General features: G+C 36.1%; 1 protein-coding gene across 5 annotated transcripts in view; it reads right to left on the bottom strand.

Moving 5' to 3' along the window:
- PTH2R (parathyroid hormone 2 receptor) overlaps positions 1–14,094 on the bottom strand; it is a 133,884-nt gene that overhangs the window by 46,351 nt on the left and 73,439 nt on the right. For all 5 annotated transcript variants that reach the window (XM_031936572.1, XM_031936573.1, XM_023217205.3 and 2 more), the window contains 5 exons: positions 8,934–9,044; positions 8,700–8,821; positions 4,115–4,212; positions 3,035–3,224; positions 1,682–1,835 (listed from right to left, as the gene is read on the bottom strand). In XM_031936572.1, the coding sequence (XP_031792432.1) occupies positions 1,682–1,835; positions 3,035–3,224; positions 4,115–4,212; positions 8,700–8,777 (520 nt within the window). In that variant the 5' untranslated portion in view covers positions 8,778–8,821; positions 8,934–9,044. The remainder of the gene's footprint in view (positions 1–1,681; positions 1,836–3,034; positions 3,225–4,114; positions 4,213–8,699; positions 8,822–8,933; positions 9,045–14,094) is intronic.

Below are 14,094 nucleotides of genomic sequence, written 5' to 3'. Positions count from 1 at the left end.
ACAGGAACAGTTATCACTAGTATTCACCTTTACTTCTCTACATATCTTGTTTTATAATAAAAAAATGTAAAAACAGTCATTTTAAATATTTGCCTTTAATTTAGTAAAGGTCAGATATGACACCTATTGTTCTCGAGCTTGTCATTTCCTTTCCTTCCAATTTATTTTTATGAATCATCACAATCAGCTTGCGCATGGTCACTCACACCTGTAATCCTAGCACTTTGAGAGGCCGAGGCAGGAGGATTGCTTGAGGCCAGGGGTTCAAGACCAGCCTGGGCAACATAACAAGACCACATCTCTAACAAATAATAAGAAATAAAATAATAAAACATTTAAAAAGGAAAGGATCATCACAACCAATATAAGTGTAACTCCACACATCACTACAATGTGACCAACAGTAGTATTTATTAAAGTGTGAGCAATGATGAAGAAATTCGAAAAATAAAATATAACCCAAATAAACCAATGTCTATGTTCATTATTGAATTTTCTATCAACACCTTTTCCAACTCCTAATAATTATGTGGGTATACACAGATATAATTTTGATTTGAAGGAAGGCAAACTACCACAAACTGTCAAGAAAATTTCCAAAGGATCCTAAAAAAGCAAAATATTATCTTTTTTATTTTTATAACTGCTAGTCAAAGATAAGAAAGAACCTTGATGAGCTGTCTACAAAAACACAGTTTTAAATGTGATGATTATTTCATAATAAATAACAGTAAATTGATTTTCTTTGTCTTCTTAAAGGTTATTAATTAGCTAGCAAAAAGTTCAGCATTCTTTACTTCACATTTCAATTGTTAAGAAAAAAAATTAAGGCAAAATAGGGCAAACGCATATTCTTATTTTGGAGAGGGAAAAAAAACCTTCAAATTTAGTTATGAGCTACTTAGTGAATTTTTTTCCTATGCTGAGCACCTCCTAATTTAAATATTAAAATGGCAATTGAGATCTGCAACTGTTAATCTCCAACTTCTTCTCAATTTTAACCACATATGAGTTTTAATTTCGCTTAATTTTTAACAAGCAAACAATTTCTTCTCTCCATGTCATGTTGAGTCAGTGCCTAATCCAGTAATCCCTCTTGTACTGCTAAATCATTTTTGGAATGAGAACTGAATACTTTTTTAATTACTTATGCCAAAAGGAATTTGAATAATTTCCTTCTAAAACACATGGTAAGTCCATACAATTAGTTTGTAATTTGTATTTGTTAAATACAGTCAGGATGCTCCTACAAATTCATTTCTGGCACTCTCATCACATGACCTAGAAATACAAACCAAAAATATATCATTATAGCTTAGAAATTCAAAAATAAAAATTTTTAAGATAAAATTATTGATAAAGTAGAACACTGACATTTAGTTTTACATGCGTATGGCTTACAATGAGTTCTCTTACATTTCCTCCAAAGAATCCTCTCAAGAATCTGGTCTAAGAACACTAACCACAAATAATTTTAAAAGTTCGTCACCACTGGGAGAATCATAGACTTGATCTGAATTATTTTTGTCTAAGAATAGAACAATAAAAGAAAGGGAGATAAAAATAAGAATGGGAGGGATTGTTTCAGGAAAATTGCTGTAGGGATGCTAACGATGGGCATGACAGAATGTCATCATATCCATCATCCAGTTTGAAAGGAATGGAGATATAAGTGCCTTACCCCAGCCTATCAAGATGAAGCCCCATAGATATTTGGTGTCCGAAAAGAAAGCCACAAAGATGAGACTATGCAGGTAGAGACCTTCCACCAGGATCCAATAATAGTTTGTAGCCAGGAAGTAAATAAACATCACAACAGCCATCTTGCACCCGATCTATTACAAATAAACCAGAATTGCATCATATTAGAACTCTTCGTTGTACTGGATGCCAAGATTAGACCACTAAAAAACAAGTCTTCAGTTTCTTTTTCAGGTTAATATGTCTCCTTTACACAGTAAAGTCAAAACTGTTGACAGGCCAAAACAATTATTTTAATGCATCATTTTTCGAGACATGAACTTGATTCTATTCTTAAAATAAGTTTTTTCTTTAAGAAGTTACCCAAAAAAATCACCTTTTCTCAATTTTTTCACTTTATAAAAAAATACATGACCATCACAGAAAATTAGGAACACATAGAAAAGCATAAAGAAGAGAATGTTACCCACATTTCTAGCTTGAATTTATTTTATTTTGGTCTTTTTATGCAGCTATTGCTGCAAAACAAGCTGCCCCCAAAGTTAGTGACTTAAACAGTGAATATTTAACATATCTCATAAATCTGTGGATGGGCCGGGTGGTTCGTCTGATCTGGGCTAGGCTTGTCTGGGCTAGGCTCACTTATTAGAGGTGTACTCTCAATTGGTACACTGTTGCTTCCACTTCCTTCTGTTGGAGAAAGCAACTCACAGTGGCAGCCCAGAATCAGAATCAGCAGGGATTATAAAGTTACAGGGCAAAGGCAAAGATCCAGATGGGGTATTAATTCACACTATCAAGACAATCCATCTACTATACCTAATTTCAGATATATTGCTTCAATGATCTAATTGAATGAATCATTGGATCAATCCACTTACTACCACCAGGACATTCAAGAGCAGAATCAAGTAACATAAAATTTTATATTGGAACAAGTCGTTGAGTATTTAATAAAGGGACTAAATATCATGGGCTTTTAAATTGCAAGCTTCTGGTTTTGCTGATGGGTTTTTACTTTCGAAAGTGGTAAGGCCCATGACAATTGCTGTGGTGCCTACACTAAATACCACTCCAATGTTGTGCATTTTGCAGTTTCCATTCCATAATACTCTTGAGGAAAAAACCCAAGAACTTTTAATAAAATGATGATTGATTAGACATGAAAGGACAGAATTGAGGGAGAAAACATCACTATATAAATTGATAATCCATTTTAGTTAGTTCAGAGATAAGCAAAAGCAAGTTAACATATGTGTAGTGGACTGTAAAATTGTACTTATTTGTAATGTTATACAAATTAGTAATGAGAGAAAATGGTGAAAACACTTACATATTGTGATTTGTCCACAGAAGGTGCTTCAATGGAATTTTGTGGGTCATCCTGCATTATTAGGGACTCCAGCTCCTTTATTCCTATGTGAGTGTGGACTACTCTGTCTTTGACAAAGATGCTTGTAGCTCTCAGCATGAAAGACACAAATAAGTGCATGTGGATATAGTTCCTAGTGCAATGCAATCGTCTATGGAGAGAAATATTCAGTATTCAAATTTGGATAAAATTTAAAATGGGGGAAAATACCCAGAGCGACTGCTGCCACCACCAGCCAGCCTGCTCCCCTCCAGCAGGGACTGGTTCAAGACTCCAAACAAATTCCAAAATCTGCAGATACTCAAGTCCTTTATATGATATACTGCAATATTTGCATATAACCTATGCACATCATCTTGTTACTTTAAATCATCTCTAGATTAGTTACAATACCAAATACAATGTGAATGCTATGTAAGTAGATGTTATACTGTGTTGTTTAGAGACAAATGACCCCAAAAATAAGCATGAAAATGTTCAGTACAAACACAACCAAACTTTTTTTTTTCTGAGTATTTTCCATCCACAGTCTGTTGAATCTGGGGATGTGAAATCCCAGTATATGAAGGGCCGACTGAATTGGTACTCAAAATTTTGTAATGATTTAGATTAAGTTGAATGGAATTGGACACATGTTAAAGTATATAAAAAATAAACCATAACAAAAGCAATAAATATTGTTTCTTTATGTGCTGATATCCAATAATTTGGGGGATTATTTGAGATGAATTTTTGTTCAATAGCACCAAAATCACTTGGGAACTCATTCAACTAGATGCTGTCTCACTTTACAACAAATATACTGCAATACATACTTATTGGCTTAAAGGTTTCATACTATTTTGATGCTTTAAGTTTTTAAACAAAGAACCCTGAATTTGTCATGAAAAATTAATTGTCAAATAATATAATAACATCGGGCTGAATTCGAAAACTTGCATTTGAGGAAAACATTTGGAAAATATTGTGAGACCGCTATGTCTTCTCTGGATAGAAAAGAGAAGGTGTCCCTTCACGGAGAAAGCGATGGGCATTGCTCACCTGAAGTAACCAATGATGAGAATAGCCACAGCCAAGGAACCAAAAGAGATGGAGTAGCCAACAGTATACATTACATAGAGGCGTTCAAAGAATTCTTGCTGCAAGGGAAGAGATGCTCATGTATGATATAGGACTATTTTACCAATAAACTGGCAAAGAAATAGCATGTCATTTTTGGAATCTTATTTCTAATTCTCTTTAACTTTTTTGAGCTGTAATTAGAATGCAATAAAATGTAGAGATCTGGAGTGAGCGTTTTGATAAGTTTTGACAAACCAAGTTCATTCGTGCCCCCTGCTAGTCAAAAAAACACCCACCATCCACCCCCAGGAAACCACTGTTCAATATCTGTCACCACAAATTAGCTTTCTCTGTTCACATACTTCATACACTTCTTAGCTATTCTTAGACTTCTTAGGATTACATGATACAGTATATACTCTTTTGGTCAATATACTGTGTTTTATATTCATCAATATTGTTACCTGTATAAATGGTTCATTCCTTTTCAATTATTTCATTTTAAAATAATTAGATATTTTAAAATATAAAAGAAGTAGAAAATAGCGTAAGAAAAGCCCCAGGTTCCCTTCACCCAGTGTTCTCCAAAGCTTACATCTTACATAATTTTACTAAAATATCAAAACCAGAAATTTAATATTGATGCAATGTGCATATTTATAGCTCTATGTCATTTTATTATATATACATTTTCATAACCATTACTGTAATCAAGTACAGAATGATTTCACCAGCACAAAGTTCTCCCTTGTTCTGTCCCTTTATAGTGACACCTCCCCCTCTCCACTATCCCAAACACCTGGAAACCCTTAATCTGTTTTCTATCTCTATAATTTTGTCATTTCATAAATGTCATATAAGTAGAATTTTACAGTATGGGCTCTTTTAAGATTGGACAATGGTGTAAAAAGGTGATTGGACAAAAAGGATACAATCTAATACTAATAGACTGAATGGGGAAACCCAGCAAGGGTTTTCCATGTTTTGATCAGGCCAATCCAATGAAGTCTCCATAAAAGGGCCAAGAAAGTGGGATATAAAGAGCTGCTAGACAGCTGAACTTACAGAGGCTTTCAGGAAGGTGAACAAGAACTCATCCATTTACCAGAAGGGTGATGCACCCCAACTCCGCCAGAACAGAAGCTCCCGCACTTCAGACTCTTCCAGACTTCACCCTATGTGTCTCTTTACCTGGCTGTTTATTTGTATCCTTTAAAATATCCTTTATAATAATATATAGTAAATGTAAGTGTTTCTCTGAGTTTTGTGAGCTGCTCTATCAAATTAATCAAGCCTAAAGAGGGGTTTGTGGGAACCCCAACTTGAAGGTTATTAGTCAAAAGTTCCAGGGGCCTGGTCTTGCAATTGGCTGCTGCCTTGAGCTTAGTGAGAACTGTGCATCTCTAGGAGATTTCTCTCAGCTTCCCTGCCCTTCTCCTGGCCTGTGGGCTGTATCAATCATGCAGTTAGCGAGGGCCCCATGTGCCTCACGAGATGCCTCTCAGCTCCTCTGTCCTGATCCATGCCTTCAGCCAACTGCTGCCTTTCACTCTGTGAGAGCCCTGTGCACATCTCAAGGAATTTCTCTGAGCCCTCTGCCTGCCCCAGTCTTTGGCATACTTTCCCCATGCACTAGTTTAAGACCTCACAGCAAAGAATTGCCTGGTGGATCATAGCTCACTGAGACTAGGGCTTACTCCTTGGGATTCTAAGCCTTTATGCCAGCCCTTGTCTGCTAAAAGTTGGTATAAAAGCTTGTCTCTTTTCTCTTTATCCCCTTCAATGGCCTGTTTTCTCCCCTTGTACTGTGGTCCTAGGGATACACGCAGCCATGGGTCCCTTCTCTCATAGGAAGGGCTTGCCCATTTCTGGAATTTAGTTCATTTAGATTTCTTGGTATCCTCAACTCATTTTTACAGATTATTAATGTTGCATCTAACCCAACTTATTGTTGCAACTGCCTACAATCTGACTGGAAGCAGGAAGACTTTGCCTCTTGTTTCTTTTAAAAAAATATTATTTACTACTTATTATTTTCTCTTAATATAATAGTAAAACTTTTCATAGAAAATATTTGAATAATGTGTAAAATATAAAAGAGAGAAGGAAAAAAAAATCTTACAAATTCTAACCAATCAGAAAGAAACACTGTTAGTACTTCATGTACTTCACATATATCTTGAAGTTGCTGTTATTATCTTAAGAGATGGCATCTCCCTATGTTGCCTAGGCTGATCTTGAACTCCTGCCCCAGCCTCCCAATTAGCTGCAACTACAGACACAGGCCACCATGCCCAGCTAGTACTTCATGTATTTCATTTCATTCTATTTCTGTGAAGTATTGCCTATTATTTTAAGCATCTGCATTCTCAATTTATATACAAGTTTATTCCTGAATTTTTTGTGAGACAAAATAATTGCCCAAGGCTGCAAACTCTATAGAACATTTATATGCATATATTTGAGCTTATTTAACCAGTTCTTCATTAGAAATGTAAACTTGTTGAAACATTTATTATAATAATTATTTGTTTGATGAACATTTTTTCCCATTCAGTTCCCCCATTCTAAATCCTTATGCTTGATTTTAGAAGTAAATTTATAAGATCAAAAAATATGATTCCTTTGAAGTTTTAAATATATACTGCTAAATTGCTTTCCAAAAGTACATCTAGCCATTGGATAGGAGATGTATTATATGGTAGTTTCTATAGTATGCTACTGTTTTAAATATCACACTCTAAAAAATTTAATAATCTTGTAACTTATCATTAGAATTCCTTCCCTTTTTTTTACTAAAATAATTATCTCATTTTGCCATGCCAACTATATGAAAATGTAGAGAAAAAAATAGTGCTCAAAAATATCTTAGTCTTGTGGCATTTATTCCAAATGTACACTTTTTTAGTTTTTTGCTTTTCCTTCCTTATAAACAAATTTTATTAGCTATTAATAATTTATATCTCATAAATAAGTAATATCATTTTGCCCTACAGTGTGTCAAAACTTCAGGAGATATCTAGTGTTCTTATTAGACATATTTTGTTTTCTTGGGTTTTCCCAAATTATTACTTAAAGGTTACAAACAATAGAAAACATTCTTTGTGTTTTTAATTAAGGAGATTAAATTATACTAACACAATTCTTCAACTTTTCTATTAACTTTTAAATCATTTTACATAAACTAGTACATATATTGAGTACATCAACCATCTTTAGTTATTTTTATTCTTAAAATACACAGTAATCACAGAAAATGGTTTCAAGATTTGAGTTCAGTATAAATAAAACCATGATTTAATTTAATGGCCATTAACAGCTCTGAAAGGTTTGCATTTTTCATCATGTAATGCAAAAATAAAGATAATCACTGAGTACACTAAGTATCAGTGAATGTTTATTTCTATCAATGAGACTGAAATTATTTTGAAGCATTTTAGCTTAACTGAATGTTGACATTAGTTCCATTGTAGAGTACCTAACAATCTCCTCATATTGACTTATTTTATCTAAGAAGCTTTTCAACAATTAAACAGATAACTGAAAGTCTTTCAGCCAATTCCTAAAGAACTCATTAAGGTAGAAAGTTAAGACAGGAAGCTCTCTTAATGCAAAATCAAACAAAGAAACCTTCAACTCACTACTTCTCTTGCTGCTGTTCTGCCTCCCTACCTCCCCAAAACATCACCAGACATAAAGAAATATGTCAAAAATTTGAAGAGTTTTTGTATGATGGACTATTCTCAGAGTTTTCATAAAGATCATTTATACGCTAATTTATCACATTAACTCTTAGCATCATACGCATATATCATCATGCATTTTTACTCACGAGGTCTAAGTGGTATAAATTTAACACAACTTTTAAACCAACTTTTATAACTTAAAAGTAACTCTCCAAAATATCCCAAAGTTTACATATGATTTCTATATTGGAAACAGCCCTGGTGTGAAATTAGGACGTAAGGGCTCTACTTTAAACCCTGTTGTCACCGAGCTATGTCACTTTGACTAACACCTAATCTCTGGTTCTCAGTTGACTCACATCTCTGAAATTAATATATTGTGCTAGAAGATTTATATGATGCCCCTTGCTCTCGTTTAATCCTACAACTCTAGTCTTTTATATGCTAATGAAATCATCTATTGGTAAATCTTATGAGGTGGAAAATACACCTCTAAAATGCAAAGGTCCTTCTGGAATATACAGATGAGATGTAGCCATTCATACGTAATTAAGAAGAAATCATGAATCATGTTACTAACTACCTACTGGGATTTTTATTCATAATACAGCATAATATAATGTAATGTAACATAATAAACATAAAACACACACAGGTGTAAGTATGGATGTATGTATCTCAGTCCAGTAGCTCTAGGCTATAGAAAATATCAGAATGATTGATATGCATCTGAAAATATTGCAACATTGCTTTTATCTTTTATGATCCTGTGTCGTGGAATAAGAGGGTTTTTATATATAACGGTTGGCAATTGAGAATTGCATTAAAACATTATTCTGCTTTCCCTTAGGAATTCACAAATAGAAAAATTCCATTACCTTTCCTATGCTGATATCTGGCTGCAGAAAGCGAAGGCAGTCTGAATAATTGGCCCATGTTTTATTTAAGCTGTGCATAAAATCCCATGTTCCATTGGGGTTACAGTGTCGGAAAGCAACTCCTGTGAAGACATGAAAGATGCTGAGATTGCTCAGTTCCCTTAGAATCTATTACCAAGAAAAAGGACCAGTAAATGTTTGTTTTAAATTAATCATTTCATAAAAATTCACTACCTTTATGGTTGAAGTCATAAATATAAGGAGGGCATGGAACAGCCAATATTTTCCCCACTGTTCCTCTGGGCCAGCAAATGAGTCCATCCCATTCAGGGAAACAATTTCCTTCTAATGAGAAAAAAATTGAAGCAAATAAGCAAAGAAAAACGTAGTTGGAACCAGAGAACAAATGCATTCAAAATACAAAATTTTAGGTCATTGTCTGTAGCAAAATTAAAACAAGTTGGTAGTTTTTGAAACTAGATAGGATAAATATGATGTAAATGTCCCAAAATTCATCTGTGTGGCTTCATCAAAGGCCCATTCATAGGAACATTTGCTTTGCATACATCAAAAATACTCAAATTATTCTAGCATACTAGTTATGATAGCTATAGCAATTAATTTATAAGACACATTGGAAATCACTGTGAACTACTTCTGTGGTGAAGTTTTTCTGATCATCATAGTTGTAGCTACATTTTTACACTAGATTCTTGAAAACTGTTTTTAAAGAACATAACACCTAAAGCAGCACACTTCACCGGCAAGCCCCAAGACTCGGGGTTATCTTTTTACCAATACTTTTCCTTGAGTCTAACATTCATTTCAAATGACATTCTCATAAACTCTACTCTTTTCAAGATGAATCCAGAACTTCATCACTTCCCACAACATCCACTGCCACCACAATAGTCCAAGCCACTTCATCTCCAACCTGAATGAGTGCAACAGTCTATGACTGGCCCTCCTGATTCCAACATTTCTTTCTGCAGGACAGTTCTCTGGGTGGCACTGAATGAACCCAATTCTCCCTGCCCCTTTTTCTTGTAGTTCTCACGAATAACTGTAGAATGTGCTAGGAATGCAACATGCTGAGATAAGGGGTGAGGAACTGCCTGGAACAGTCCAGGCTCAGTTGCAGGCCCTCCCAGAAATAGGATGTCTCCAGATATTAGCCCAGTGCACTGTGTGTTCCCTGAGCTATATAACCAGGGTTGGGCTGTTTTGTGGGGTCCCTCTGCTGTGGTGCACACAGGTCATGAGCAGTTGAGATTCCATCCAGCCCAGGCAGCTTTCCCAAACTGTGGGGCACCAGTTCCCAAGGACTCCTAGGCTTCTGTTGTTCCTTACTGCCTACCTGTGAGTAATAAACCTGTTTCATATAACTCATGTGCTGGGTATTCTGTCTCACTGGACTCAGACAAGTTGGTGACTAGTGTACAGTAAACTTGCTTCACACTTTCTTTCCTTTATTTTTGACACAATAGCCCCAAATCCTCCAACAGCTCCCCATCTCAAAACATAAGTTTCTATAAGGCCTGAAGTGCCCACAGGATCTGCCCTCTCACCCAGACAGACTTATTCCCTTACCTCCTATGTATTTGCACTCAAATGTCAACTTCTGAGTAAACACGCTCATCTAAAATTGCATCCCAAAATGTTCCTTATACTTTTTCCTGCTGTATTTTTCACCTGAGTTCTCATCACCTTCCGGTATTGGGTGTTATTTTATTATTATATTCCTAAGTCACAGGATTTAAGAAACCTGAGGGTAGAGATTTTTGCCTGTTTTGTCTCAAGCTTTAGCCACATTCCTGGAATGCACCTGGCACTTGGTGGAGGATTAACAAATATTCAGTGTCAATTCTCTGTGCTCTTGCAGGACTCCTTTCGATTAGTGATGACCTGAACTTCCAGGAAGACAGCCTGTCAGCCAAATTATACCCCAACTTCTCAAAAAGAGATACCTTCAATGACTGCTGTATTCATTTTCTGTCACTACTGTAACAAATTACCACAAACTTCACAGCTTAAAATAACAGAAATGTGTTTTTTCACTATTTCTGTAGGTCAACAGTCTGCTGGGCTCAGCTGTTTCTCTCCCTGTAGACCTGTGAGGCCAAAATCAAGGGCTGGCAGGGCTGCATTCCTCTCTGGAGGCTCTGAGGGAGTCTCTCTCTCCTTGTTCATTTGGGTGGTTGGTAGAATTCAGCTCCTTGCAGACATAGAACCAAGGTCCCCATTTCCTAACTGTTCCCAACTTCCAGAAGCTGCTTGCTTTCCTTGGCTCATGGCCCCCTTCTTCCATCCTCAAAGTCAGCAAGGCAGGTTGAGTCCTTCTCACATTTTTAATCTCTCCTCCTCTCTCATTTTCTGCTTCAACTCTGATTCTTTTGCCTTCCCCTTCCACTTTAAGGAGCCCATATGGTCACATGGAACGCACCCAGATAACCCAGAATAAGCTCCCTCATTTTAAGGTCCAGAACTTTAATTCCATCTGCAAAGTCGCTTCTGCCATGTGACACAGCATACACAGGCACAACAGCAGGTATGAGGGTAGAAGTTACTTGCCACCACAAGTACTACCCATTATAGGTCTCTCAATTTTTTAGTTACCAGTTACACTAACTGTGCTGAGGATTTTTGTTCTAGCTAATGTTCATGTTGTCAAGTTGTTTGCTCAGTTTTAAACAGTCAGCATAATAGAACCTTAAAGAAACACTCATCTCTACAGAAAAAGAAATCAGTTATGAACCCGAAATTAACTTCTTAGCGTCCACCATATCACACGGAAACAAATACTTGATTTGCTTTGTGCATTGCCGAAGCAATAAGAAAAGAAAATGTCTTTCCAAAAACATTTTCTTGAAAAAAGCCTTGCTTTGCTCACATAATAAAAACCTGAGCTTTACATATCACCGGCAAGGCAGGAGCCCATCCTACTGGCTCCTGCTTCTGGTGCACAGCTCCACCTGCCTCTCTTTCCATCATTATATGCTTTGTTGTTTGTATGTTTTCATTTTCATTTATACAGAATGTAATGACTCCACCTCTCCCAACAACTTTGCCCTCAACACTGTATCTTGATATCTTTCAGTTCGCCTTTTCATTAATAAGTCACATGTCTATATATCTGGACTGCCCAGTCAGTATGTGCCCAGTATCTATTGTGTATTCTACATAAATTGGACCTGGACACACATTCTTATTTCTTGGCAACTAGCTATCCCTCCAAAATGTATGCTGCAATGTCATGTGCTATTTTCTAGCAAAAGCCAATGGCCAGTTTATTCTATAATTACATACTTTTAAAACTGCTATGAAAATTTTTTTCCTCCTACTCTAAAAGGGACAGCTTTTCTCGTTCCCTACAAGATACCACCTCACACATGTACGCACAAGGACATGCTGCCCAATTTTTAGAAAACCAACAGTCTCCCAAAATATTTCTGTAGATCATGCTTATTTTTGTGGCTGCTCTTTGACAAAGACAGTAGTGAATATTCACAAAAGGTTGAAAAAAATGAAGACACCATGAACCTCACATAGAAAATATAAATTTTTTTTGAGACAGAATCTCATTCTGGAGTTAGTGGCATCATCTCAGCTTGCTGCAACCTCTGCCTCCCGAGTTCAAGCAATTCTCCTGTCTCAGCCTCCCGAGTAGCTGGGAATATAGGCACCTGCCACCACGTCCAGCTAATTTTTGTATTTTTAGTAGAGATGGGGTTACATCATATTGGTCAACCTGGTCTCGAACTCCTGACCTCAGGTGATCCACCTGCCTCGGCCTCCCAAAGTGTTGGGATTACAGGCGTGAGCCGCTGCACCCGGCCAAAAATAAAGATCTTAACTAGCATTCTCTCCTTGATCATCATTGCCATCCAATGTGAGTTAATACTTGCATTATTTGGCAAGGATCTAATTAATTGACTAATGGCTCCCAATCTCTCTTTATAAATTAGTACCATTAATTATAACTCTGTAATTATTTTTGCGTGCCAGGACAAACTAATTATGAGTGAAGCTTGTCAAAACATGACATTTACACAGAACAATCTAAAATTTGGAGAATGTTTTTCTCTTTTCAAATAAAATGTGACCACACTTGAAATAATAATATTTTGGATCAATAATATTTTGGTCTTTGTTTTTTAAGTACTTGAATAGTTTTATAGCTGAATATTTGCATTTATATGTCCTTTTCTCTCTTTCATAAACATTAGGAAAACTTTTATGTTCTCACGTTCTTTTATTAAAAATCTTTCATAAATAAAACAGAAAATCATATACTCATAACCTAGCATTGGCAGCTGCTAATATTTTGCAATAGTTAATCAATTTATTTTTTGCTACAGATTTTCAAAGTATAGACAGTCTGACAGCTCACTCCTAAATATTTTGATACTCATCTCTTAATTTTAGAAGAATGTAAAAATTAAAATTCCTTAAATTAGCTACAGAATTCAAAACGTCATTCTAGTGTTTTACAACTTTAAAATAAAGAGCACTTGAGTCAATTTATATATAATTAGACATTTTAATTGAAAGGTAAACCAAAGTTTGACCACATTTAATTCTGTCTTATTTGCATAGAAAAAGATCTCTATGCAAATAAGGATCTTGAAAAAAGTGTTTTTTCTCTTTTAGTATTTATTCATCTACATGCTTCACATCATTTGCATCTTCACAAATTTTAGCTGTGATCTAAGTTTACAACCAGTTAATTTATTCTTTTTTGTATAATTCATATGGTGTGTGACTGATGCACACTTGCTTATCCTGGCCCATCCTATTTCCTCTTTTGAAATGTCTTTGTGATGGTTAATATTAGGGTCGACTTGATTGGATTGAAAGATGCCTAGATAGGTGGTAAAGTATTGTTTCCGGGTGTGTCTGTGAGGGTGTTGCCAGAGGAGACTCACATTTCAGTTAGTGGACTGGGAGAGAAAGGCCCACCCTCAATGAGAGTAGGCACCCTCCGGTTGGCTAGAACAAAGCAGGGGAAAGAAGGTGGGATCAGCTGGCTTGCTGAGTTTTCATCTTTCCCCTGTGCTGGATGCTTCCATCCATTTCTCCTGCACTTGGACATCAGACTCCAGGTTCTTAGGCCTTTGGACTCTTGGACTTACATCAGTGGTTTGCTGGGGGCTCTCAGGTCTTTGGACATGGGCTGAAGGCTTCCCTGTTTTTGAGGCTCTTGAACTTAATTGAGCCCCTATTGTCTTCTTTCTTCCCCAGCTTGCAGATGGCCTATCATGGGAATTCGCCCTGTGATCATGTGAGCCAATTCTTTCTAATAAACTCCCTTTCATATATATGAATATCCTATTAGTTCTGTACCTCTGGAGAACTTTGACTAATACAGTCTTACTTTCCCCTCATCACATCTTCT

The sequence above is a fragment of the Piliocolobus tephrosceles genome, chromosome 11 (assembly GCF_002776525.5).
Source record: "Piliocolobus tephrosceles isolate RC106 chromosome 11, ASM277652v3, whole genome shotgun sequence".
Taxonomy (NCBI): Eukaryota; Metazoa; Chordata; class Mammalia; order Primates; family Cercopithecidae; genus Piliocolobus; species Piliocolobus tephrosceles.
This window is presented reverse-complemented; position numbering and strand designations above follow the sequence as displayed.